Genomic DNA, 23,791 nt, shown 5'->3' on the forward strand with positions numbered 1-23,791 from the left:
GCCTTGCAGTTTGGTGTTTAATTCCTTCATTAGTGCAGTCACATCAACAGCAAATGCAAGATCAGCCATCCAGTTTACATCCGAGAGCTCTGGGATGTCTTTGCCTTCATATCACACAACTCTGGACTCTCTGCACTGATGTCCCAGACTCTTTTAATCACCTTGCCCAGGCTGAGACAACCTGACGCTGTGTGGTAGACCAGGCTGAGACAACCTGACGCTGTGTGGTAGCCCATGCTGAGACAACCCAACGTTGTGTGGTAGCCCAGGCTGAGACAACCTGACGCTGTGTGGTAGCCCAGGCTGAGACAACCTGACGCTGTGTGGTAGCCCAGGCTGAGACAACCTGACGCTGTGTGGTAGCCCAGGCTGAGACAACCTGACGCTGTGTGGTAGCCCAGGCTGAGACAACCTGATGCTGTGTGGTAGCCCAGGATGAGACAACGTGACGCTGTGTGGTAGCCCAGGCTGAGTAGTAGTCTATATGGTATGGTAGCCTATGTCACCATGTTCATGCTCCTCCAAAAGTGACACAATGTGCCTGTGATGTAATGGTCTTGCCCTGATGAAGTTACAAGAACAATAACATGGTTCAGTTTTAGCACTGACTCACACAACACCTGCTGATGTATGATACACTGCAGAAATACCAATTTCAGTTCACTTCAGTCACTTTACCTTGCATCTGCTAAAAAAGTCCAACATGTTTTCCTGTCAGATTGGGACAACCATCGGTTGTACCACATGCCAGTTTGTTCCATTTAACTCCCATTTAGTCACAACATGCATTTACCTCAGTAAACACATCACTCTCCGTCGCCATCCTTCTCATTAACCCATTTCAGCCAGATCCTCCATTATCAGAGTCTTTCCTTATCCCACATACAAACATTAGTAACTGGGCTATGTCGTGGACATCCCAGCTTTCATCCAGATCTAAAGAGAGAAGTTCCACATTGTCTGCTTTGCAGCTGAATCTCCAGGTTTCCCGCGATGTCCTCAATCCTTCACGTTACTGTTTTTCCTGAAAAGCGACACATTCTCAAATGCCACTTTTTTTTTTATCTCTGGGCATATTAATGCAGCAGAGTCCACCAAAGCTCAAGTCTCAAAGCTGGTATTGACTGCTGCATCCCTGGATGAGCAACCTTGGTAAAAAAGCCTTGTTGCTTTGGCGGTTTAACTAGCAGAGCTTCAGATGTCCGATCCCGCTCTGCGTTTTAATCCTTCAACAAAGCGATCTGTTCTCCAAACTAAGCCCACGGCTTTACCTTTGCCTTCAGTAAATAAATACCTAGAAGTCCATGTTTGGTTGAAAACTCGGCGCTCTGTATCGACCTCTCTTTCTTTCCCATGATCTGACATTTTCATCACTCACGTCCATGTTGACGTCTTGTGAGCTCAGGTCGTGGCTCACCGACACATTGCAGTTCTTCTTCTACTTATTTGTAATTGCGACTTGCAACCAGAGAAGAAGCTGCAAGCAACATCAAAAAACAGTCACCTTCAAAATAAAAGCAATGCAATTGCATTCCATGCATGATGTACAGTTATATACATTTGATTGCTACCTTCCCATTGACCTTTGACCATTGAGAATGTGGAGTGAGAACGGGTAGCTCAATCAGACATTCATCTTTATCATCACATGAATATCTGTATTGCTCTTTTTTCTGTATTTATTGTTCTTGTGTTTGCTAAAATAAATAAACCAATGGGATATCATGTAATATGTTAGTCAATTTGCCTGTACTTTAATTTGCTGGCTCATAATTTGATGTTTTTTTTGCCCATTAATCTGTCCAACACACATGATTATCCAAGACACCACTGAATGAAGGGTTGATTTATTATGTTTGTAATATATATCACTTTCTAACGTAGTTGTTCAACTTTTTAACTGTTTTAAATGGTTCAGAAGAAACCATTTTCTCTGTCCATCCATTCCTCCGTCTTTACTATAAAACTTTATCTATGGTGTGAGATTATCTATCACACTCACTCTGTTTCACTCCTCTTCTCACACGTCACATGACACCCACAAGAAGAAATTAAAAAAATTGCCTCCAGGAAATAATTCCACACAAACATTTTACCTTGCAGATGTTTCTGTCCCAGCTGTTTGATGAGATAGCCGTCCGTTTTAAGCTTGCGTTGACAAAGTGATGCTTGTACTTCGAGGGCTGTCCAGGGTCCGTCCCCCAGGTTTTGCATGAGCTTAGAATATTACCCAGAAGCCTCGTGACCTTTTCCATATTTCAACACCACCTTATCTAAACATTCTGGTACATTTGGGGCTAAAGAACTGCATCCAAAACTCCCCACTAACAGATGGCAAAGTTGCAAATATAAAAAAAAACATTAATATTTCTTATTACATATGGTGTACATAGAAAATTGAAGAACTAAATGTAGACCAGAATCAGGTGTTTTTGCCAAATCAAGGAATTTGCCTTGTAACACACATACTGTATTCAAATGCTTAAATATATATAAACAAAATAGCTGTTTAACATATCAGTAATATATGGGCAATAACACCTGGCTATGGGTCATAAATATAACATCTTAGGGGCTTTCCTTCCCTTGTAAACTCCCAGTCCTCTCCACCAGTACTGTACTTACTGCAGTACTTACTGTCTTACTGAAACATGGCTGGGCCATGATTGGCAAGACAGTCTGAAAAATGTATAGGAAGGCCCTCAGAAATGCCAGATCACACTATTACTCATCACTAATAGAAGAAAAGAAGAACAACCTAAGGTTTCTATTCAACACTGTAGCCAGGCTGACAGATGACAGATAGTCCTAGCAAACATTCTTTTAAAAACCCATGGTGGAGCAGCTGGGAAAGGTACAGTAGGGCTTATTTCCAAATTATTAAACCGTATTTCAATACCTTTATCATTGACCACCCAACAAAATCTCCTGGTTTGAGCATTTCCATGCTCTTGGCATTGCTTCTGACTCTTATGATTTTCAATATGACCCCTCAAGTTTGCCCAATAAACAAGGGTTAGCTGATCTCTTCTAAGGTGAAGAGGCATGTCTCCATCTCCACCAGGACAGCTGTCACTGGCGTAGTCTTGAGAGCACCACAGCACAATTAATGCTTGATTTTTGATCATATCCAACTTACTCAGCAATGTTTTGGCTGCAGACCTGCTTCCACAATCTAACACCGACCTGATCAATCCAGTATAAATTGTTCTTAGAGCAAGTCTACTCCCCACTCCACACCACATAGACATCTTATTACATTTAGAATTTCCCTGAATTAATCAAATATTTTTTTGTATATGCATTTCCCATGTTAACCTATGATCAAACCATATGCCCAGCTATTTAAAAATTTGAGAGAGACGCCTGCAGAGCAGAGCGAAGTCTCGGTGACCAGAGCAGACGTAGTAACGTCTTTTGCGAAACAATGTCTAAATGTTTAATGAAATGAACTGGTTTGACCATGGAGATACAATAATATTCACTAATCCGCAGAACACAGGAACTTGTTCTTGTATTTACTTTCTTGCCCCCGCCCCCAGAAACATCCGACCAATAAGAGGAGTGGACGTTCTTGCGTGATTTGTAATTGTGCATTTTGGTACGCTTGATTTTTCCAAATGTGAAACCAAAACGAACCTAACCGACCGAGGGCAAATCGCTCCAAGTTTACAAACTCACCAACTGATTTAGACCAAAGCAAACAAACTACAGGTGTGAAAACGCCTTATTCACCACAAATTCAACATTTCTCCCTCTTGTCCATAAAATTACATTACTTGCAAACAACGCCACATCCACAATATTCTCCACTTCCGTAAACACGTCATTCATCATAATGGAGAACAATAAAGGACCAACAATACTGCCTTGCGGGATGCCATTTTCCACTTGTCACCCCAGTTATCTTTACCATTATTGACCACTTTTCCCTTGAACCCCATATGCTTTAACTTAATTAAAAGGCCTTCCTTCCACATCATGTCATATGCTTTCTTAATATCAAAAAAGACAGCCATAACAGATTCCTAATTCACTTCAGCTTGTCTAATGGCATCTTCTAAATATATTAAAGGATCTATGGTACCTCTGCCTCTTCCACATCATTTTGTATCAATCCTTTAGTCTCAACTGTATATATAAGCCTGTCATTTATTCTTTTAATTGTTTTCCCCCCTGGGATATAAGTGCTATTGGTCTTTAGTTAGCAGGAGCCTGTGGATCTTTCCCAGGTTTTTGAAAAAGGAAAATTATAGATTATTTGCATACTTTTGGTATCAGTCCCCCTGTCCAGAAAACGTGTGGTAATGTCACTTTCATTAACTTGTCATGACAAAAACTGAATCACACTTAATGACATAAACGTTCATGACCTATTTAGGATGTTTATGACACATTCCTGACAGTGTCATGTCATAGTTATGACAGTATCATGTCATGATTATGTCGATACTTTCAAGTAAAGTGTTACCTTATGATGACACTCCCATATTATTTTATTTTAAAATATTTGATGTTGTTAAGTTATAAAATGTGGATCGAAATAGTTGTTAAAAGCAATATTTAAAGAAAATAGTGTGAGCCACTTTGTTCCTTCTCTGTGACCACGCCACACATCGGGCTGCTATTAAATCATCCCATGTCTATCATCTCCAGATATCAAGAGGAATTCTTTAATGTCTACTCACGTCACACACACACACACACTAGCAGTCTTATGTTCTATCTCTTTCTCTCTCTATCTACCTATGACAGATTTAGACGCTCAGTACTCTCTAACCCGGGCTCAGCGCGTCAGGGCCGCCATGTTCCCAGAGACCCTAGTGGAGGGGGAGGCGGCCATGCCCGTCCAGTCAGATCCTTCACAGCAAAGTAATGTGCAACGTCTTGCTGAGCCTTCCCAGCTGCTAAAGACAGCTATAGTCCACCTGATAAACTACCAGGACGACGCCGAGCTGGCCACTAGGGCAGTACCAGAGCTCACCAAGCTGCTGGGGGACGAAGATCCGGTATGACCACTGTCTCACAACTGAATTACTTAGGATTTTCTAACTGAGTTTTCAGACACAATAATCAAATTTTACACAGATATTTTCTCTTCTCTCTAGGTTGTGGTGAACAAGGCAGCCATGATAGTCAACCAGCTGACACGTAAGGAAGCCAGTCGTCGGGTGCTGGTGCAGTCTTCGGCCATGGTGAGTGCTGTGGTGCGCGCCATGACAACTGCGGTTGATATGGAGACAGCCCGTTGTGCGGCCAGCGTGCTGCACAGCCTGTCGCACCAGAGGGAGGGACTGCTGGCCATATTCAAGTCTGGAGGGATACCAGCACTGGTGCGCATGCTAAGGTAACCATGTTTCCTCGAATACCCTCTACTTAACGGTGCTGCCCATTTACACACAGGTTTGATGAATAATCTAACCATTTTCCAGAATTGATAAAAAATGTCAAAACTCAAAAATACCACATTAGGACAACAAGACCTTGAGGAACACCATAGAAAACCCCATGTTTTGATGTTGTAGCAAAAGCACATGAGGCTTATGCTAGCCTTTCATTTTAGCACCAGGCTCCGGGCCACTCCACCCCCCCCAGGCAGGGCTGCAGAATTAATCCCTTACACTGAAGTTTAATAGAGGAGGATACTTCACTCTCGTAATTGATTCAGGAGCTTAATTCATCTTTTTCTGAAATTTAAGAAAATAGATTTAAAAAATCAAAACTAAAAGAGCTTCACAGAGAGAAGCCCGTTAGGTGTGTGTGACCTTTATTTCAATTAAATTTTGAACTCAGATCAAGGGGCTATATCGGCATGAAAAGTTTCAATAATCAAAACATAATAAACAGTTATATGTACACAATATTAGGATGAACATTTATGTTATCAACATTCAGCTTTTCTCTCTCTCTCCCACCCTCACCCTCTCTTTAATTTTTTCAGCACATCTCCTATAATTTGCGACGCAGTTACATAACCACACGGTTGATAACATAACATGGAGGATGCACGGAGAGCACAAGAATATCGCTAACCCAATTAACCGAGGCCAAAGCTCAAAACAACACCGTCTTTAAAGACAGATGTTTAATTTCAGCTTCCTCCAGTGGTTTAAAGGGGGGACAGTAAAGTCCCTCTTAATCCCACGGGTCTTCTCCCCTGTCTCCATTGGTCTGGAGACAGGGAGAAGCCTTTGCACTCCCTTATAAAACGGCACACCAGTGAATTTCGGATCCTGGTTTTCCTCCAAATCCCACATGAAAGGCAGCGTGATTGCCAAATACACCTTACCATGGAACAGGCTTTTTGTGTACCGATCAGGTCCTGCAAGAACAATAATATCCTACCCGCTGTACACAGATAAGGAATTTGTCCTTCGCTGTGACACCACTCCTCAAACAACTTCTACTTACAGCCACACAGAGGCTTTGGAAGAGGCTCAGAATCCCGGATAGTTGTGACCACCCTCTGTGGGAGACCCACAGCCCACAGTACCAGGCATTCTAGGTGGGGGTGAAACACCAACCCTCCTCCTTGCGACAGCATGCCCCTGCGGATCGGGAGTTGCTAGGTCTGGGCACACAGTAGCTGATAAATCCCTACTAGCTAGCGTGAAGTTATCAGAATCAGCATGTGAGCCTGTTCTCTTGCCCACCGGTTATTTCCGAGGCCCACCTTCTGATGGTACCTTCTTCTCCCATGAGGTCTCAGATCCAGCGTGGTGGTGTGGATTTTCCGGACCTGCGCCCCCTGGATTGTACAGTATATTGATATTAATTTATCTCTTTCTCTCAAGATGACAAGGTCTTGGATCAACATGTGATGCTGCTCCTGTTTGTTGCACTTAAGACAACAAAATACTTGTTTCACCATCAAAGTTCATTCTTGGTTTTGTGAATAGTAGTTGGACAAAATAACCTAAACAGAATGTTCATTTACTACCTTTTTTCAGCTTTCAACCACTTATAATGTTATCATCAAGGAAAAGAGTTGTTGATTGTGTTGTCTTCCAATGACCCATGTGCCTGAATACAGGGAAGATGGCAACGTTTGTCACTTTTGAAAGACGCTAATTAGCAATATCTACAGGTGTACAGCACAGCTGAGGCTTATACAAATGTTATTAGTTTTGCAAAAATCAAAAATCAACACTACCTACAATATAAGAGGATCAGCAAAGTTCAAAAAATTCATTCTGAGGGGAACACAAATGTCTCAACCAAAGGGCATTGTTGTCCATCTTAAACTTGTTGATGTACAGTATTTCAGGCTGGACACACCACAAAGTGGTGGACTAACTTTCTACCTATAAGTTCAAAAGATTGCTGATCCATACTAATGCCCCATTGCTTCACCAGGTGCTGGCATTTCAGGTTTTTAAAGAACACTCACTAAACACACACACACACACAAACACACTCTCTTCAACTGCTCAATGCTTTTTCACCCGGTGTCTTACAACCTTGTGAATAATGAGATATTGGCGGCTGGTAGAGGCCAGTAAAGGTCATAGATTGCTTAATGCCCCTTGAAATTAGTTATTTTTATGAAGTCTTTATATCCTGTTCTCTTTCTCTCTTCCCCCTCATGCAGTTCACCGGTGGAATCAGTCTTATTTTATTCCATCACCACCCTCCACAACCTGCTGCTGCACCAAGAGGGGGCCAAGATGGCGGTGCGCCTTGCCGACGGCCTGCAGAGGATGGTTCCCTTACTGAAAAAGAGCAATCCCAAGTTCCTGGCCATTACCACCGACTGTCTGCAGCTCCTGTCATATGGCAACCAGGAGAGCAAGGTGAGGAGAGGACCTTAACATGGACCTATTACATAGCATTTTCAGGTTAGAACATGTTTACATGCTTTAATATTCAAGAAACACTTAATTTTTCTCATACTGCTCTGTATGAGACACTCTGTAGATAGATAGATAGATAGATAGATAGATAGATAGATAGATAGATAGATAGATAGATAGATAGATAGATAGATAGATAGATAGATATTGTAGATAGATAGATACTGTAGATAGATAGATACTGTAGATAGATAGATAGATATTTATTGATCCCAATAAAATGGGAAATTACAGTGTAGCAGCAGCAAAATCAGTCACACAGCACAGAATATAAATACAAATGAAATACTAGGATACAATATACATACATACAATATACATGAAATACATACACACACTATACATTAAATAATATTAAGAATAAAATACAAGAACAAATATTTAAATATATACAAGTTGAGAATACAAAGAATACAAAAATGTGCAACTGCTTGAGTAGTATGATGTTAAAAGACCAATTGTGCAGGTTGTGTCCACATTGATTGCAGGTTGTGTGCAAGTTGTGTCCACATTGTGTGGACAATTGTCCACAGTCCACAGGAGTGCTGTCTCTGTAAGTCCCCCAGTCTGCTCTGATTGGCCAGTGCATATCCATGAGTCCAAACATAGTATATAGTAGGACTTTCTACCGTGAACAATCACCATTAAAGGCTTCTAGACAAATTACTACACAACCGGACATGTTCTAGCAGTCATGTGACCCAAATTGGCCCCTAAGATTACTGTTATTTGGCGTTAGTATGCACCCACTGTTGTTGGCAGTTGACACTAATGGAATACAGCATAACTTTCTGCTGTCAACAATCGCATATAAAGGCTTCTAAATCAAATGCTACATAAAAGAAATTGTTTCAGGAGTAATGTGACCCGATATTGGGTAGAATTTAACAACACTGGCAACCAAGATGACATTTTACTGCCGTTAGCAGGCAGCTAAATGCCACGTTGTTAACACTGCAGAGGCTTAACACAAGAACAGCCATGACGGCCATTTTGACCGATTTTGAAATTTATACAGTATGTGTAATAACTTTCTGAATAAAAAAATACAATCCTGCTGGTACCTGACTTTTCCTAAATTAGTCTATATTTTCTTTTAAAATTGTTAATATAAACATCAGACAAAAGGCAATGAAATTTCTCAAAGAAAAATCACTTTTACCTATTTTGGCAAATGCTCAGATTTGCGCGGTATTGTTTTTTTAATCTTTTGCACGGTTGAATAATGTATACTTTAGTAATCCCAAATTACACTCTGTTGTTATTACACACAGGCCTGAACTACACACATGCTCAGTACCTATACATGCACTAATGGAGAGAAGTCAGAAGTGAGTGTGGGGGTTGCCCATGGAAAGGGTTATCATGATCGATTATAGAGTTTGGAACTGTGCCTTGCTCAAGGGCCCAGTGCCAAGGAGGTAAACTGGCACCTTTCCAACCACCATACTTTGGTCCATATGTGGACTTGAACCAGCAACCCTCCAGTTCCCAACCCAACTCCCTACGGCCTGAGCTCCTGCCACCCCAAAACTAGTTCCCATACCGGGAGTCAAACGCGGGCCACCTGGGTGAAAACCAGGAATCCTAACCACTAGACCATATGGGTCTGACAGGAATTCACATATTGGTTGCTTAGTAACTATCAGCGTCTCTGTAACAATAAATACGGCGTGGATGGTTAGGGTATAGATGTTCAAATAAGATACTTGTTGAAGGAATTTTCATACCTATGAAATAATTTATGGTCTATGCCATGATATGAATGATTGAAACACGAAGGCTACTCAAGTGTCTAATTAAACTCGTGAAATTGTACATTTTGGTGTTATTTAGTTTTTCTAAGGATGTCGTAACACAATAAATGCATTAATATCACAATGAGGTACTTATCATGAGGGATTATAGAGTTTGGAATCTGGCGGTCAAAATGACACTCACGGAGATTCTAGTAGTTATGGAATCCCGAATTTGACCCATGAATCAAATTTGACCCCTTTAAAAAAATGACTATATCTGAAATATTGGTTTCTTTTTTAACCAAATTACCACAAAAAATGGATTGGATTCCATACAACGCTCTTTGCAAATACAGTTGATCACTTTCATTCCTGATGAAACTCATCTGTTCGTTCCTCTGATCTTAGTCAAATTTAATTCATAATTTCTGCTTTTTTAACTCAAATATTAGGTATAAATCCATATAAATGAGGGTTATTACCATGGATTCCAAAACGTTGTGTAAAACCTGTGGTAATGAGGTGAAAAATTAGGGGGAAATTAGTGAAAACTAAAAAAATACAACTCAAAAAAAGTCTGAAAAAGGGACAAAAATGTCAATGTTTTATCTGTTTTTTAACCCAGGAGGACAACACAAGTCTCTAAAATAAAATACCTTTACCTCAATATTTGACCATGTTTAAGATGGAAATCCAACATTATGACATTATAGATATGACAGGAAATACGGAAAAGCATAATAGTTCCACTTTGGTAAGGAAATCCTTGACGTGTCCACTTACTCATGACGTCTTCCTGTTTCAGCTGATCATCCTGGCCAATGGAGGTCCAGAGGGTCTGGTGTTCATCACGAGGAACTACAACTATGAGAAGCTCCTGTGGACCACCAGTCGCGTTCTTAAAGTGCTCTCTGTCTGTCCCAGCAACAAGCCAGCGATAGTAGAGGCTGGTAAGCATCCCGGATCTTGTATGTAGAACAGTCAGAGTAGAGTGAATATGTCTGTTGACATCTGTTTCCATCTGTGTCCAGGTGGTATGCAGGCTTTGGGCCAACATCTTACAGGTTCTAGTCAGCGTCTGATCCAGAACTGTCTATGGACTCTACGCAATCTATCAGATGCTGCAACCAAACAGGTACGTAAGACTTCATACATGACGAATCCCATGACTTTAGATTGTATCTAATAGTTGACATGGAGTCAGATGCACTGCTCAAAGATTCTCAACAATCCTTTATATAGTCTTTAGGACCCCCCCTTCTGGACCCACTCATTTCTAACATCATCCTACACTCAGGAGATTCTCATCAGACAGTCACCACTACTCTTGTGGGCCCCTGCGACTCCGGTCCCCTATAAACATCACACAGTGTGTTATTGTCCATCTATGACAGCGAATCTTTCAGGGCCCCCTCCTTTTATGATTTGACCCCCTTCACATGTGGATCTGGACCATTTCTCACGCACAGGGCCCCTGACTCGTAACATGTAGTTTTTCAGAGGACAGGTCCCTCTCAAGAGATACTTTAACTCTTGTGTTGTCAAAATTGAAAATCAACACTTTACATGTTAACATAAACTACACTACCCAGAGGTCTTACCCCAGATCTTGACGAATCACGTGAAGGCAAGCAGTTGGCCCACCCTATCGGAAGTTTACTTCTCCACGGACGCTAGTGTGAAAAAGCTATCTGAAGTCGTCATGATAGCCTGGCTTCAGAAAAATCTTTATTATCTGGATTTGTAGCTTTCCATTACGAGTACTTACTTTTTCAATATTAAGGCAATATTAATAGTAAGGCCACACTTCAATATCATTTATATAACGGTTACATACTTTTGCTATAATATTTAATTACATGTTCAATTTAATTTTAACGTCACTTACTTACTTACACTGCAGTATTTTTTGTACTGTGGCCACCTCACTTTACTTTACTTTACAAAACCTTTTTTATATAATCCCACTTTACATTCATCAAGTACTTTTTGCACATTGTCTGTTGTTTTGCTTTTCACTGTAGGAAACCGCTGCTGTAATAAGGGAATTCCCCCACTGTGGGATGAATAAATTATTATCTAGTCTAATCTAATCTAATCTAAAAGAACATGTGTGCCAGAGCCAGACACAAGTCCACCCAGAAACATCAAATATGATTCATGAGCTTCAGACTAACGTTAACGTTGATGTGAGCAAACAGCTGGTGTTAGTTACCCTAGTCAGTGGCACCGACTACATAATAATAATAATTATAAAATCATAAATAACTTGAGTATTGAAACACATGGACGGTCTGACGGCTGATCAAGGGACCAAATTATGTGTTTTTGCTCCCCGAACAGCTGGCTCTTTTTAAAGATAACGAAGCAGCATCCTGTCACTTGCAACTAATATTTAAATGAAAATGTAATTACGGGACATTTTTCGTCGTACTAGCAACATCTCCAAGTTTTGTTTTTCACTGCAGTGTTTCCTTTATGATTTTTTTTTTTTTAGCAGTGGGGGCAGGTCTGTCAACATTTAACCCTAAGGTTTTGAAATAGCAATGAGTAAAAGTTGACATATTCCAGTCTGTGATTATCCATCAACATCCATTCCTTTAATTCTAGTCTAAATAATTTCTAATTTCTGCTTTTCTAACTCAAACATTAGCAATAATTTCCTGAAAATGAGGTTTATTGAAAATAAATTCCAAAAATAACTGTGTCGAAAATGTCAAAAAAAAGTGACAAACATTGAAAAAAAGGTCAAAAACGTGAGAAAAAGGTCACACATAAGTACTGATTTTCCATTTTGACACAAGGGTTAAAAGGCAACCGCTACTACATTGTGCGTCTGGTCTATTTCTGATACCGTCAACACTGTAGAAATGCCAAATGTCATAATGATTTGCCGATGCAGGAAAGTACCGGCACCTCCGTTTTTGCACTTCAAGTACTGGGTACATTGAAGTATTTTTGTTGTGCACATGATTGAACAGTGAATCATTTGGTAGAGCGCATGCACCGTGTAGTAAAGATGAGTCACAGCGACCCAGGAAGGTTCTAGCCGGGCTTTTTGCTGCATAGTATCCCCTCTGTGTCTCCCCTGCCTAACCTGTCTCTTCAAGCATATAAAGACATGATTGCTCCGCACCCTCGTAGTTTCTCCACCTGCTTCTGTACTGGTCTTCAGTTCGAGCAGCTGGCTGGTTTGACAACTGGTCTGGGGCCAGTCTCGTTCCCTCTGCTTCATTCTGTCAAACTCCTACGGTGGATTGGGCCCCTGCATCGATTAAATAATACTAGCATTAAGCTCTAACACATATTCTGAAAATGAAGGCAGTTCATCAAATGTGAGAGGGATGATGGAGAGAGAGTTCCAGGTTACTTGCAAAATATTGCATTCAGATTTGCATTGGACGCAAGTGGTTGTGTTGTCAGTGGTTTTGCTAATATAATATTCTTTTGGTACTGATGAATAGTGAACAACATACTGTATATCTGAGGTTACAGGCCTGCTAATAGCTTACTTCCGATGTTTCGTCTTTTAAATATATTTTTAAAGAACAAAAATTGCACATCCTGCATACTTCTCTTGCTGTAGCATCGCCATTTCTTAAAGGTCCCATGACATGCTGCTTTTTGGAGGCTTTTATATAAACCTTAGTGGTCCCCCAATACTGTACCTGAGGTCTCTTTTATATAAACCTTAGTGGTCCCCCAATACTGTATCTGAAGTCTCTTTAATATAGACCTTAGTGGTCCCCTAATACTGTATCTGAAGTCTCTTTTATATAAACCTTAGTGGTCCCCTAATGCTGGATCTGAAGTCTCTTTTAGATAGACCTTAGTGGTCCCCTAATACTGGATCTGAAGTCTCTTTTATATAGCCCTTAGTGGTCCCCTAATACTGGATCTGAAGTCTCTTTTATATAGAGGTGGAGGTTGGGGGTGTGGCTTTGACAAACTGCCACTTTGCTTGTTTAAAAACCATGATATCTCTCTCTTCTGGGGGGGCCGAATTCTCTGGGCGGGCAAAGCAGAGAAAGGGAGGTTACCTTGCCCCTTATGACCTCATAAGGAGTAAGATTCCAGATCGGCCCATCTGAGCTTTCATTTTCTCAAAGGCAGAGCAGGATACCCAGGGCTCGGTTTACACCTATCTCCATTTCTGGTCACTGGGGGACGATAGGCAGGCTGGGGGGACTCATATTAATGTTAAAAAACCTCATAAATCAAAACTTTCATGCCATGAAACCTTTAAAATTAACGTTTCAGTCCTTCTGGACCTTTGTCAAGAGTATATCTTGTAAACATAAAATAATTTAGTTACATTTATTAAATATGAGATGGTACTAATGCTTTTTACTATCACTGGCTTAGTTGTAAGACTTGTGCTGTGTGGAGGCTTAAACCCAGCTGTCACTGATTTGTTTATTTGTTCTCTGTCGGTCTTTCTGTCTTTCTGTCCGTCTCCACTGGTCTCTCGCTGTAGGAGGGATTAGATGGTCTGTTGCAGATATTGGTCACCCAGCTGGGCTCAGATGACGTCAACATGTTGACGTGCGCCACTGGCATCCTGTCAAACCTCACCTGTAATAACTCACACAACAAGGTAACCAGTATGAGATGGCACACTACATGGCCACATGTGTGTGGACATCTGGACATTTCTGCTATGCTTAATAGTTGAACATGTGATTTCCAAGCCAAGGGTATTAATCTGCAGCCTCCATTCCACTGAAAAGGCTGAGACTGACATATGTAAGGTCATTTTAGTGACTGCAACCCCAACAGGGTGATGCAGGACCATGATGTGAAGTGGCTCGCTACAAACAAATCAATAATTTGACACAAAATATTGATTTAAAGACACATGTATCGCATGGGTGGGTTTTTGTTACTGGATTTGAAGGTAGCACAATTCAATATGTCAAACCCTGAGAAGTGCTGACATATTCTTGCCATACAGTAAATGCTAGGTAACTGGGAATATAGTGTATGTAACTGTTGGCATTTCTAATTTCTAATCTGATTATGGTTTCTGCCCCATAATTTTCAGTCAGTTGACATTTCCAAAACATTTCCAGAGATTTCATGTCTGTCTTCTTCAATATTGTCATCCAGCTGTTTGTGTCATTTTACCTCTCATGCTTCTTCTGACCTGTTTTCTGGTACTCCTTTTCATTTCTTTTCTCCTTTTAACTTCTTCAGCCATTAACCATGCATCAAATATATCGTTCTCTCCAAAAATATTAAAATGAATATTAAAACCTTCCATGGTGTTCTCTGACTTTTTTGCCACAACTGATGAATTAAACAGACTTCTTTCTGCAGATTGATGGATGTCCTCCAGAGTGATCAGAACTGGGTCCATGGCAACGGTCTGTTATACTTGGCAGCGATCTGTTATACAGAATTATTCCATGGCTTGGTTGAATTTTAATGTAGAATGAATCTAATCTGTCATAGTTCTGTTCACTCTGGAGGACAGCTATCAATCAATTGGCTGAAAGAAGTCCGGATAATTTATCGGCGAGTAGCGTCCGAACGTGGACCCAGTGATGCTAATGTGTTAGCTTAGCTAGCTACATTGCAACATGTTAAACATTAACGTTACAGGTGTGTCAATGTGCAGCGGCTGTGCAAAAAGGAAACGAGATGAATGAGGACATAACATAAATATTCGCTGTTTCTCACTTCACCGTCAATAGAAATATTCAGTTTAATGTGAATTAGAGCAGCTGATAGCCCGCTAGCTAGCTCGCTACAACGCTTCAGCTCATTTGTCAATTCTCGCAGTGATTAAATTCAGCAGCTGGGTCATATGTATAAATATATTTAAAATAAGTGGCTACTACCACAGCAAATCCACAAAACTTTCAAAAGGTTCAGAAAAATTCCACAAACGTTGAAAAAGTGACTAAATCATTGGGGAAAAGCCACAAACGGGTCAAAAAAGACAACCATAACAAAAATTTCCTGGTTGGCGGGAAGACAGTGCTAATAGGCTGGGGATGGTGAACGATCATACTGATTGAGTGGAGAACGGGTAGTGAGCATGGCTGAGGGAGAGCCCAGTGCCGGGGTGACAGGCGCAAGGCTGTTATATATTGATTAGATCAAACCCCTCCCTTTGAGAGTGCAGGAATCCTGACTGATTGGTTTTGCATAGAAGATATAAAGTTCTTCACTTAGAGATATTCATACAAATGTGTCCTTGGGATGTCATACAGTACTTCAAAGTTCATTATAATCCCTTCCTTAAAGAGATAACCTACTTGACTTATTCCTTTCTTTGCCCATATCGGGGATCCTGCATCCATTATAAAGTGTAAAATACGACAACAGAGACCCCAGACTGTTGAACAAATGAAGTCGTACATCAAACCCAAATGGGAAAGAATTCCATCTACAAAGCTTCCTCAATAAATGTCCTCAGTTACCAAATACTTCTTCAGTGTTGTTAAATGAAAAGATGATGTAACACCGAGGTAAACATGCCCCTGTCCCAGCTCTTTTGGAACATGTTGCAGGCATCAAATTCAAAATGAGTGAATATTTGCAAAAGAACATTGTATTCTGCTTTTATTTAGGTTTTACACCATGTCCCAACTTCATTGGAATTGGGGTTTGTAACAGTGCTTTAGCATTATTCCACTTAAGAAATGAAGAATGTTATATAGTGCACCCCCTGATCACAGCCTTTAAGTCCTCCAATGTAACCCCTGAAGACGACACTGATCGCCAATTACATCTTTTAGCTCAGACCTAAGCCATTCTATATTTTCTGTCTTCTATAAAACGGAGGAGTTAAGGCACCATAAAAGCATTTTCTCTCAATTTGAGGCAGAGGCTCCCATGCATGCTCAGAGACAATGATATTTCCTATCACGCATCCTGGCAGAGGGAGCCAGGGATTTGGACCAACAAGTAAAATAAAAATCTATCCTAGATTGATTGTGCAATGATGAAAAAATGTATAGTCTATCCCAGCTGAGTTCAAAATTCCCCAAATATCAACCAAGCCTAAAATCTCACACATCCTCTGTAATGTGAGAGAAGCTCTGGGGCCATTGCATGTTTTAACCCCACTGTAGTCCAGAACTGGATCCATTATTGTTTTGGACATACCCTTTCTCCTCTTGATTGGATTCCCTATTCTATTAATCCTCCTGTGGTCTTCGGGTCAAATTTGACCCCTTTCCGAAAAGTTTCTATATCAGAAATTTGGGTTTCTTTCAAACAAATTTTCCTATGAAGTAACGTGGATTGTTCCCAACGACGCTCCTCACAAATTTAACAAGTAATCAGTTCACTACTTTCATTGAATTTGGGTGTTTTTTGTCAATTTTATAGCATTTGGAGAAAAAAACAAGTAGTAAAAAAAAAGGAAAGTGAAAAAAAGGATAGAAATGTCAATAAAAGGGACAAAAATGTGAACAAATGTCAAATAAAGTGACAAAAATGTGAAGATATGTCAAAAAAGTAACAACAGTGTCAAAAAAGTGACACATGTAAAAAAAAAAAAAAAGCTTTAACAATTTGGGAAAAAAAACCACGGAAATTTCAAAGGGCTCAGAAAAGGTCGGCCAACTTTGTAAAAGTGACAAAATAATTGGGGGGAAGACATAAAAGGGTAAAAAAAAAGACGACCATAACCTTGATTAAAGGTTTTTCATTTTAAATTTTGACTCAGAAAAACAAAGATTTCCAGGTCGGCGGGAAGACAACACAAGGGTTCCAGATGGAGAAATGTCCAGAGCTTAAGTTAGATGACATAACTATACATTCAAATATTGAAGCCATGTTCTGAGCACATAAGAAACACAAAGTGGTGATGACTTAACACAACTAAATCCCAAACACTCACAGAACAGTGCATGTGCACCTGCCCCTAAACAATGCACGGTTCTATTCCCTTGCTTGTCTTTTCGGTCCGTCATCCGTTCTCACTTCACACGAAAAAAGAAGTCCAGGCAGAGTACTACAAAAGGAAATAGGTCCAAGTAGGATCCCAGCCAATGACTCACATTAGCGCCAGTCTGTCCCATGACAGAGGCGAGAAAAAAGAACAACAGCCATTGGCAGAGCCTGCACGTCATTTTATGTCCCTCGGCGTCAAATCACTCCGTATTTCCTATGAATACCCTCTAGCGACGTTCAATCGTATTCCGACAGGCTGTTTTCGGCACAACACCGACACCCGACTTCCCATTGCATGCACCCCCTCAACCGGGTTCGGTCCCGCTGGTTCTTCCTCTTCCTTAACGAGCCCTGCACCTGTTTTAGATTTGTCCTTGGTCACTTTTCTCGGCATATTAACATGTTTCAAGTTGAGATACTCTCATTCAAATTGGGATTGTTTAAGTAGTATGTGTTCCGGGGTTAGCGACAGAGCTCGAGGTGTCACGTTGTTCAGCACGCCGCCATAACCGCAAATCTCAAAGGTAATCATTTACTTTCCATAATTTAGCATAGGTCACTATGAGGTCAAATTTTCTTGATAATCCCAGACATGTAGAAATTAGGGGTGGGGGAAAAAAAACGATCCAGCATAGTATCGCGATATTTTCAGTGGCAGTACTGTATCGATACACAGGCGCCAAATATGGATCTTTTATTATATTATATGTGTTGGTCAGTTATGTCTGCTTGATTATCCCATTTTGCAGCATGATATGAACAAACAGAGAAATGTACTGTATATTTTTTAGATAAAACACATGTTGACAAAGTTTCCTGTTGGGGACATCATTTGAAATTGGGAAAAATCAGAAGTTGGAAAGGTTATAAATCGCAACATATTGCAGAATATTGCAATCGCAATAATATCGTATTGTGGCACAAGTATCATGACGATGTTGTATCAGGAGGTGTAGAAATAGGACAAAGAACTGCCTTGTTCTGTTGTAAATATGATAATGACTGTGTGGTGGGTTGATTTCAGAAGTGCTAAAATACACAACACACCTTGGTAGTGAATCATTGTCACTTCCAAAAACACCCTGCACTCTTTGACTTGTATGAGTGGACCATGGTTACCAAAAGATAAGGGTTATTTTGTCTGCTCATACAGATGGTATCCTTGACAATTGAATTGATGCTAAAATATTCATATATATACTGTATATGTATAATAACAAAACATAAAACACTGTGGTTGGTCTTCTTTGATTCTATACCACAAATATGGTTATATACATACATATATATATATATATGCTAAATATGGCTGGTTTAGTCCTCACCAACATTTGATTGACAGCTTTTAGACCAGCCACTAATTAGACAGGTCCCCCAGCATTAGTCTGAACCACACTTAAAAGGTTAAGGGAATGCAGCCTTAGCTCTGTTTGACTCCAATGCAAACACTCTTTTTTTTTACTTTTTAATCCAAAACTGTATGTATGCATACCTATGCATTTTCCATATGTGTTATAATCCCATTAATCAACATTCACAGACACACCTAGGAGCAGAAGTTATGCATGCCATGCAGAGCTTTTAAAAGCTTTAATCTCCTTGTGTCTTGATAATTATCGTGTGTGGAAAATCCGATGCAAGCTGTGTGTATGTGTGTGTGCTTATGCTACAGTGTTTAGGTATTGAAAGATTTCACTTTCTGTGTACACTTTTCACCTCTGCTCTTTGGAAATCTTATCGATAATTACTGTTTTGTCGTATTTGTCGTTTTTTTTTATCTCCCACATTTAAGAAAATGAATTTCTGTGTTGTACTTAGTAGCTTTCATGTTCATGCGTCATTGCACACCTGCATTTCCGATGAGTCACTCTCTTCTTTTCTACCTGTTGTCCCTCAGACCATGGTGACTCAGTACGGCGGTGTGGAGGCGTTGATCCACGCCGTGCTCCGAGCCGGGGAGAAAGAGGACGTCGCTGAGCCGGCGGTCTGTGCCCTCCGTCACCTCACCTCTCGCCACCAGGACGCCGAGCTGGCCCAGAATGCTGTGCGGCTGCACTACGGGATCCCAGCTGTCGTCAAGTTGCTGGGGCAGCCGCACTACTGGCCTGTAGTAAAGGTGATGGAAGCCAGTGGTTTGTAGTGGTCTACCATTGTCATGCAATGGATACGGTAATAGCATTGACAATATATATATGTATATATATATATATATATATATATACATATGTATTCCATTATAGACAGAATACCAGCTGAGATTTTCAGATTACATTATTATGATTATTATTATTAATTGCAAAAGGGTTCTCCAATGTTTTCTCAGTTTTTTAAAATGATTTCAGATTTTAACGAATGTGCCTTTGGAACCATGGATGAATGGTTGTTGATAATGGGCAATGTGTAGTATTGCATTAAAGATCAGCCCCCCCCCCCCCCCCCACACACACACACACACAGCACACACACACACACACACACACAACAACTTAGATCAGCTGGGATTCTGTCTATATGTGTGGGATGGAAATTAGTAAGTGACCCAACCTTTTGACCGGGTAGACAGTACTTCAGTTTCAACCCACTACACTGAGACAAAACACACACACACACACACACACACACACACACACACACAAGAGTATATAGAAAGAACAGTTAGAAAGCAGCCACAGACAAGCAATTTCACTCACTATGACACACAGTTCCCATCATGCTTCACTTCCAAAACACTTCAGCTGTGACAACACCTGCTGGCACACTGTCTCGAGAGAGATAGGCAGACAAACAGGTAAAAAAAAAAAAAAAGAAGATAAACAGAGAGAGACCCACTCAGAGCTCCGGAGACAAAGCTGGTTGTTTTTATTTCACAGAGAGAGAGAGAGAGAGAGAGATACTGAAACTCAACGACACAAAGGAAGAAAGAGAGAGAGAGAGAGAGAGGACTGACATTAGCAGGGTATAATTACCAAAACACATTCAGTCAGCCCCTAGAGGATTATTAATACACAAAACAAAAGTGGTGGAGGAAAAGACCAACATACCGGCAATATAGCATTTTTTAGAGCCTTTCTATGGAGCCTGGATCGTGCCAACAGAATAATTATTGCTACTAATTGTGTAAGTTTGTAATCATAACAGTTAAACTGATGCATTTGACACAACTATTATAATATGTACAATAATAATAATTGAATTGATGTTTGTGTCGCATTTTTCAGCTGTCCATTTGACACACGTAGTGCAAAAGATATGCTTGGAGATGACTCGATACAGCTGTCTGCACTGGTCATGCAACAGTTGACATTCCACTTGCATTCTGGGTTCGTAACTGCAACCCGTGGCGTCTCTTTATGGTTCAAGTCCTTCCATCTTCAAAATATTAGGATTGGTCTGGAAACTGTGCCAAACAGTGTCAGAATTAGGGTTGGGTACCAAGACCCTGGTGCTAATACGACACCAGTTTCTTAATGACCACCATCTACTGGACCAAATAGCAATGCAGATTTTGGAGCCTCGTTTCAGTACCACTTAAAGGAGAATTCCGGTCAATTCCTACACGCAGCTCTGTTGTTTGTAAATGTGGAGGTCTGTCAGTAGAGAGAAAAATGAAATCAATCGGAGCTGCCTACACCATGTTATCCTCCTGCTAGCGTTAGCACCCAACAGGCTTGAACAGGGCAAGTTTCAAATGTGTTTGTAGCCTCTAAACATGTTGAAAAATGTCATTAAAAGTGCTTACCCATGTGAAGTGAGTCCTTCTGAGTGAACAAAGTGAATGTGAAAATTGTTTCAGCACCGATATTGGAAGAAATCCAAACGATACCCAACCCTAGTCAGGATCCACAGCATACTGTGCCTGAAAGCTTCCTGTGTACATGCTGACAGAGGACTGTGGCTACTTTGTAGGCTGTAGCTGCAACAACAACAAATGTACTGAAACCTTTTTTTTTCAAGAAGGAATAGTGAAAAGCGCCCATTAAAAATGTTACAGCTGATGCAGGATACTGGCCAAAGTATTGGACTCATTTCAAACTCCACTTGATGGTGGAAAAATTAGAGGATCACCAACGTCATTAGGATACTTTTTCTAGAAACCCCAAATATCCAAACGGTTTGGATAAGGTTTTGTCAATCCAATTGATGTTGGGATAGAGTAAGTTAAGTCGGCGGATCATTGAAGTAACTGGGATTTATTTTAGCTCTCAGATACTATCTGGAACCCTGGCACTCTCCTCTATCCATTCATATACAGACGCCATAAGCCAGCAAATAAAGAAAGAGTAAACAGCAAAACCCACCAGGGATTCCAAGTGTTAATTTGTGTCACACATTCTGTTCCCAATCAGCAGCCAGCATTCAGAAGGTTGCTTCTGTTAAACAGGATGGAGCTTATTGGCATAATGGACTAAGGTCAATTTGCTATTACTTGGATTTTCTGTTTATCTGACTAATTTGACCTGCTGCTGTCAGGCAACAATGTCCTTGGACAGATTTGGTGGACATTTTAAATTATTTGTTTGGCGGTTTCTCTCTGCCGTGTAGGTTTTGGCAGTGTGTGAAATGAGGAAATAAAAAAACTGGCCGCTGTGTGAATGAGGTAAATTGCTTTTTGTTATCTGCTGATGTTGGCCATATTTCACACTGTTGGATGAGGGAAAACAAAGAAATGCTCGTGGCTACATGTAATGCACCAACTAATGGATTCTCAACCACAACAGAGTCTAACAAACAGCAGTGAGAGCATGTAGGACATTTTAGGAAGCCATGGTGGGCAGATAAAAAGATTTATTGAACAAAGCCATTTCCATTTTACTATTTTCAGGCGGAAAACACTCAAATGTGCCATTTACATACAACTCTTGTAGTGTAATGTTGTGGCATATTGCGAAGATAATATCACAGAAGAGCTATTTGTGCCTTTTTTGTGATAGTTTGGCATCCTTTGGTCTGAAAAACAAGACAATACCGAGGTTTACATGTGGAGCTAATAGCAATTTCCTATTGGGTGACATGCTGTTATCCAAAATACCTTGTGTAATCACTTAAAGGCCACCTCCAGTGCATTGACATTTTTATGATATTCCATATCAGCCCAGTCTCATTGCAGTTTGTGAAATAAAATGAATCTGTTGATTTGTGTACAAGGACACAATTTTCTATTTTTTTTTCATGGTGGTGAGCACACATTTTAAAGTAACGTTTTTCAATGGGAAGCATCTTTTGTGATAACCGTACATTACGGTACACTGTAAACCCAAATCCATCCATGACACAAAATGTTAATGTTACGTCCACACAAATATTAAGAATAATCAAAACAACATAAAAACTTCATCTCATGTGAGGTTGGCATAATCTTTTTATGTTAAGTCAACATTTTTGGACTTTTGAGTTTTCTACTGAAATGTCAACATCACTTAATTAGTTCAAGGCCAATTAACAACACGAATACTGTGCACTTAGCATATATTTTGCTAGCTAAGTAAACCTAAAAAATGGATGTTAAAATATGTACTCAAGCACAACATGAGTTCCAGAGTTATGCTGAACACAAACATTTTGTGCTGTTTTAACATAAAACTTCCACAATGTTTTGTGTTTTTACCAACGTATTAATTTTTAGTACACATAATTAATTTTAACTAGTCAAAGCAACATTAAATTCAAAGGTTGAGAACAACTTCCATTTCTTGGTCTAACTTAAAATGTTTGAATAGAAGTGATACATAAACTGTGTGTTATGTTTGATTTGATCCATCAATATTTAGTGTTAAAATGGCATATATCGTTAAACTCAATGGACAGCATAGAATTTGTGCGTTAGGTTTACTCTGCAATGATCTCTTACTTTAGATTTAGGTTGCAAAAAAAAAGTTGCGTAAGGTTGTTGTTTGGGGCGTTGGATGGGTCAAACAATACAGGACGTTCACCCTGGAGACCGGGGATCGGGCTGTGTCTGTGCGTCTAATTTGTAACTTATATTTTATAATTTATAAAGTAACTTTTAATGTAAATATATTCGTACATCGCCTATTTGTGTGGGTACTTTTGAGACTGTATTCCACGCTGTGGTGGTCACAAAAACCTCAAGGGACGATCCCAGTGCTCTCCAGTAGGTGGAGGTTATGATCTCTCTCCAATAGATGGAGGTGGAGGTAATGTTCTCTCTCCAGTAGATGGAGGTAATGATGTCTCTCCAGTAGATGGAGGTAATGATCTGTCTCTTGTAGATGGAGGTAATGATCTCTCTCCATTAGATGTAGGTGGAGGTAATGATCTCTCTCCAGTAGA

At 40.2% G+C, this 23,791-nt stretch overlaps 1 protein-coding gene and 1 non-coding gene across 2 annotated transcripts in view; one reads left to right on the forward strand and one right to left on the reverse strand.

Moving 5' to 3' along the window:
- Window positions 1-23,791, forward strand: part of jupb (junction plakoglobin b) — a 201,485-nt gene that overhangs the window by 75,029 nt on the left and 102,665 nt on the right. The window contains exons 4-10 of the mRNA XM_032537551.1: window positions 4,756-5,009; window positions 5,109-5,347; window positions 7,592-7,793; window positions 10,398-10,542; window positions 10,624-10,727; window positions 14,070-14,189; window positions 19,398-19,616. Coding sequence (XP_032393442.1) covers window positions 4,756-5,009; window positions 5,109-5,347; window positions 7,592-7,793; window positions 10,398-10,542; window positions 10,624-10,727; window positions 14,070-14,189; window positions 19,398-19,616 — 1,283 coding nt within the window. The remainder of the gene's footprint in view (window positions 1-4,755; window positions 5,010-5,108; window positions 5,348-7,591; window positions 7,794-10,397; window positions 10,543-10,623; window positions 10,728-14,069; window positions 14,190-19,397; window positions 19,617-23,791) is intronic.
- trnae-uuc (transfer RNA glutamic acid (anticodon UUC)) lies at window positions 9,391-9,462 on the reverse strand. The gene has a single exon. It is a non-coding gene; the product is annotated as a tRNA-Glu (tRNA).

This window comes from Etheostoma spectabile, chromosome 15 (assembly GCF_008692095.1).
Source record: "Etheostoma spectabile isolate EspeVRDwgs_2016 chromosome 15, UIUC_Espe_1.0, whole genome shotgun sequence".
NCBI lineage: Eukaryota > Metazoa > Chordata > Actinopteri > Perciformes > Percidae > Etheostoma > Etheostoma spectabile.